Here is a 4,563-nt window from a genome sequence, read left to right on the forward strand (position 1 = left end):
TAGCAATTGTGACCTCTTTGTAATAAAGATAAATGGTATCATAATATACAATCTCTTATTTATTACTAACGGAACCAAGAGTTGCGTATAAATTAAGGTTTTAAAAATCGGCGAACAAATTAGAATAGGCCGGTTCCAATCGGATCTGCTGTTCAAATCGGGAATCATGAGGGCAGGTTCGGTTTTGCCTAAACATCAAGAGCTTGCTGGTTCCCCTTGGGAGTTGGCTAGTTTTGGCCGATTCTCTAATCGAGCCTGCCGGTTTTGAAGAGAACTGGTCCCCCATTATTTTTAGTATTTTTGCTTTCAAATGATTTTTGTTCCCTAAATTTTAAATTTTTTATTTACCAATTCACTAGGCTGGATTGTCGATCGAAGCCACCAATAAGCGAACTGGACAGGACGATTTGGGTCATTGATCCGTATTTTTACTCCTAGGTATAAATTAATAAATCCATGTCCATTGCTTAATACCACAAAGAATCAGGCGAGGACTAGTTGTCTACACACCTTATGCATTGTCCAATACTCTTTGAACTCCAATGGTGACTACAAACTTCAAATGATTGCTACAGAGGGAGACACAACACATCATTTAATCCCCAATTCATCACCCATTTTGAAACATCCAAGAATATAAAAAAAAAAGGAATCCTCTTACCATCTCTTTCTCTCGACAGAGAAGTAGACAAACTAATTATACAATAAAACAACACATCTCTTTATAAAAACACTCAAAAGTATCTTTATACACACATTCTGTCTCTACAAAATACAATACAGAAGCCCTCTCTGTAGAATGAAAAATGATAAATAAAGCACTGTGGATTTGTGAGAATGGTGAGAAAGTTAAGGAAGGATAACACAGAGAGTGACTGCAATAGCAAATAAAAGGATGGCAATGCCTGTGAAGTTGACCAAGAGTGCTTCCCTGCCATAAACTTTGAGTCCTCCGAAAAGCTCAAGAAATGTCAATTTCTCGAGCAGCCCCATTTCAGCAGTGCAGGTGGCCATCAAGAAGAGTATGAGCCCAATAAACCAATGCAAAGGCACCAATTTAGATCTCCTACTGGTACCCACTTTAGGGAACCAGAAGAACAGGAACCCCCAAATAAACTGCAACCACACATGAAAACAATAAGCAACAACCTCTTCTTTTTCCTTCAAGAAATCAGCTGAGGAAAATGCTCTGCTTCGTTTCCAAATAGTGCCAAGGGAAAACTTCTCCTTTTCGGCGAAGTAAACACTATGGTAAATGCAATAAGTAAATGAAAATTGTCTCATGCGAGCTCCACCACATATGCTGTCGTGTTCCATCTAAAATCAATACAAACTAACAGGCCAAATTTTTTTTTAGTACTAGTTTTTAAAATTTACCTTTTTTTTTTAACTCATGATTTTTGAGTTAGATATTACATTATTGGATAGGGTGATTATCCAAAATCACCCGCATAGAGAAATCCCATATTATGTGGGATTGGGATTGATAATGATAAGTTTCATAAAAGAATTGGGATTGGGCTGAAAATTTGGGTCACCATATAGGAAATGTGGCTTTCTTCAGATAGAAGAGAGTTTTTTATAGAGAAAAACTCCCCGTTGTACTTTACGTAAATTGAGAGGTTGGTTTCTTGAAAAAAAGATATTCCCATAAAGATTTTGGGTGGTTTTCCCTTTTAGTGAGAAAAAGTCTGGGCTGTTATCAAGGTTCTCCTCCTTGACAGTAGTTTAGCTGTAGAATGTAAATGATCTCTTCTGGACATTGGTTTAGCTGTGGAATAGAGATGAGAGGGTTTACTTGACTGCTTATTTCTGTCTCAAAATCTATAATATAACTTTCATTACTATAGTTATAGTGGATTTCAGTTTGTCATGACTGTGGATGTAGCCCTCTTGAGGTGAACCAAGTAAATCTTTGTATTTTTGCATTGTGTGTATTTCATATTTTATTTTTCGTATTATGACTTGTGCTCTCTTCTATTTTTTTCTAACTGGATAAGTACACGATCATGGTAGGATCCAATTTTTGAGATTCTTGTTTCTACATCTAAAGGGTTATTATATCCTAACATACGTGTCTTTAAATATTAAATCCAAAAATCCATCTAAAAAGTACATTTAATAGGCCCGCATTTCTACATATGCGGGCTTGGCCGTATAGAAACCAGTTCCATATGTGAAAGGGAAAATTACTAAAACCCGCATTGACTCAACTTTTTATGCATCCCCGACGAACTATTTTTTGAACTCCCACGTTTTTCCCCAAAAATATCTTTTGGAGCAAATAACCCCCTTTTGAATCACCACTTTTATCCTCAAAACTAGCTTCACAGCAAATAACCCCCAAATTCAAAAATTCATAGGCCAAAGGATAAAATGCCCCTTCCCGTACACCTTATGTCACATTTCTTTCAAGTGTTGAATCACTAAAGACAATCCGACACATATCTCAACCCAACCGGAACCCAAATCGAACAACACCAATCCGTTAGTCAAAACAAATGCCAAATAGCCATTGAAAACTGCCGGACCGCTCCAAAAAAGTGCTAAACCGCATTACTTAAATTGTTGGAGTGGAGAGTGCGTCCAGAAGAAACAATGCTGGACCACAGCTAATAACTGTCAGAACCCCATTAAAAATCGATGAACCGCTCTAAGAAATTGTCGAACCGTAATTAAGAACTGCCAGATCATACTAGGAGAGAGAAAGGAGCATGAACCTTACTGAAGAGAAAGGGTATGTTGCTCTTTAGTCGACGAGGGATATATGTAATTTTCCCAAAGTAGAAAGCTTTCTTTTCCAAAATACTAGTAAGGAATGGCCACAGCTGGGGTACCGAGTCGAGTAACTCGATTGAGTTCGAGTGGGTTCAGACGAGTCATATTAACCCATTTAAAATGTAGGAAAATAAAAATAAACAGTAAAATTTTTCTAAAAATTATAAAGATAGACAAATATAAATATTCAATAGAAATCATTAAAGATCAAAAGAGATAAAAAAATAATATGTAAATTATAGGGAGTTGAAAATTTTGATCTATGTCTTGTATATGTAAAAAAATTTAGGCTGAGGAAAAAAAAAAAAAGTAATAATCCTATGAAATCCTCTCACTCCCATATGTGTAGGACCTTAAAGAAACACCATTAAATTTGACAGATTTTTAAAAAAATCAAGTCTCATACCCATTGATAACTTTGTGTTTAGAGATGTACACCATGTGATCCTTTGAAATCTTACATGGTGTGAGAGGTTTTCTTAGGATCATTCCTCAAGGAAAGAAAAAAAATATAAAAGATCCCAAATCATCCACAAAACTATCAAAATCATCTTAAAAGTTTATGTCTAAGCAATATACTGGCCATTTATATTTTTCTTAGATTTTTTCTTTTCTTTTTAGGAGAGCCATCGGTGAAATTGGGCAAAGAAACTATACTGAATGAAAATGATGACAAAAAGAGGAATCCTTTCTCCAGGAAACAACTTTTACTAACTGATTGGATTCCAAGTTGCAGTCATAATAACCTGTAAAAAAGAAGAGAAAGGTTGAGAGAGAAATGGGTTTTTACCTGCAATCCATAAAGGCATATGGTGCCCATGCCAAACCATGAATGCAAAGAGTACATATCATGGATTTTTGACTCCCTGTGAAACTTAAACACAGCATAGACTCCAGTAATACCAAGAACAAGAGCAACAAGATGCAGAAGCATATGAATCGATTTCTGTCCCTTCTTCGACCCTGGAACCATCTTATAAGCCACGATTGCTGCCCCACAAAACAAACATTACCAAAATCCCACAAGGAAATATAAATCCATGGTTCAAAAGAAAAGAGAGAGGGACTTAAATATTCCTTACCATTGCCACTCACAAAAATGAACCCAATAAACATCAGAACAGGGTGTATCTGTCACAAAACCATACCAAAATGGAATTCAGCTTTAGTGAATCAACTTGTTAAGAGAGACAGAGTGAGAGAGAGAGCTGACATTGAAAATGAGTTGCTTGTTGGCGGATCTGAAAGCAAGCCCTCCGCGAAAATGTATGTTCCAAACAAGCATGAGAACGGAAGCGGCCACTCCCAGCAGAAGCGCAACCAGTGTCCACGGTCTCGCTCTCATGCCGAGCTTCGACCCATCTTTCGCAGCCATGATTTTACAGAGAGAGAGAGTAATGGTTGCAGGTTATGTGGGAGTTGGCTATTAAGAGAGAGTGAGAGTGATGGAATGGAGGGGTTTGTGCGAGTGGCTATTTTTTCATTTCCCCCTGGATATGTCTCATCACCATTTATGTGGGGTTATGTTCGTTTAGCGTCGTTCTCTGGTTGGAAATTTCCAAGAGTTGGGAGTCCCTACGGCCATTATTATCGGGTCACATCGACTAAATTGTGGCCATGGTGGCTTCCCACTGTTCAATCCAAGCAAAATGGGGAAATAAAGTTTTCTCCAAGTTTCCTTCCTATTTCTCATATTTTCCTTCGAAACCAGAGAACTGGGGAAGCACTACTTGTGCCCTAGATAAGATCTAGGTTTATTTTTTTACCTAACCCTCCAAAAACCAC

The 4,563-nt window shown here is 37.3% G+C and overlaps 1 protein-coding gene across 1 annotated transcript; it reads right to left on the minus strand.

Moving 5' to 3' along the window:
• Positions 1-697: 697 nt before the first annotated feature.
• LOC18423358 (putative ascorbate-specific transmembrane electron transporter 1) lies at positions 698-4,273 on the minus strand. The gene is made up of 4 exons (XM_006827960.4): positions 3,992-4,273; positions 3,861-3,909; positions 3,569-3,768; positions 698-1,116 (listed from the first exon to the last, which is right to left on the minus strand). The coding sequence occupies exons 1-4, from the start codon at positions 4,151-4,153 to the stop codon at positions 850-852; spliced, it is 678 nt and encodes a 225-aa protein (XP_006828023.1). The 5' UTR covers positions 4,154-4,273; the 3' UTR covers positions 698-849.
• Positions 4,274-4,563: the final 290 nt, after the last annotated feature.

This window comes from Amborella trichopoda, chromosome 4 (genome assembly GCF_054954075.1).
Source record: "Amborella trichopoda isolate Santa Cruz 75 chromosome 4, AtrichopodaSantaCruz75HAP2 v2.0, whole genome shotgun sequence".
NCBI classification, from domain to species: domain Eukaryota; kingdom Viridiplantae; phylum Streptophyta; class Magnoliopsida; order Amborellales; family Amborellaceae; genus Amborella; species Amborella trichopoda.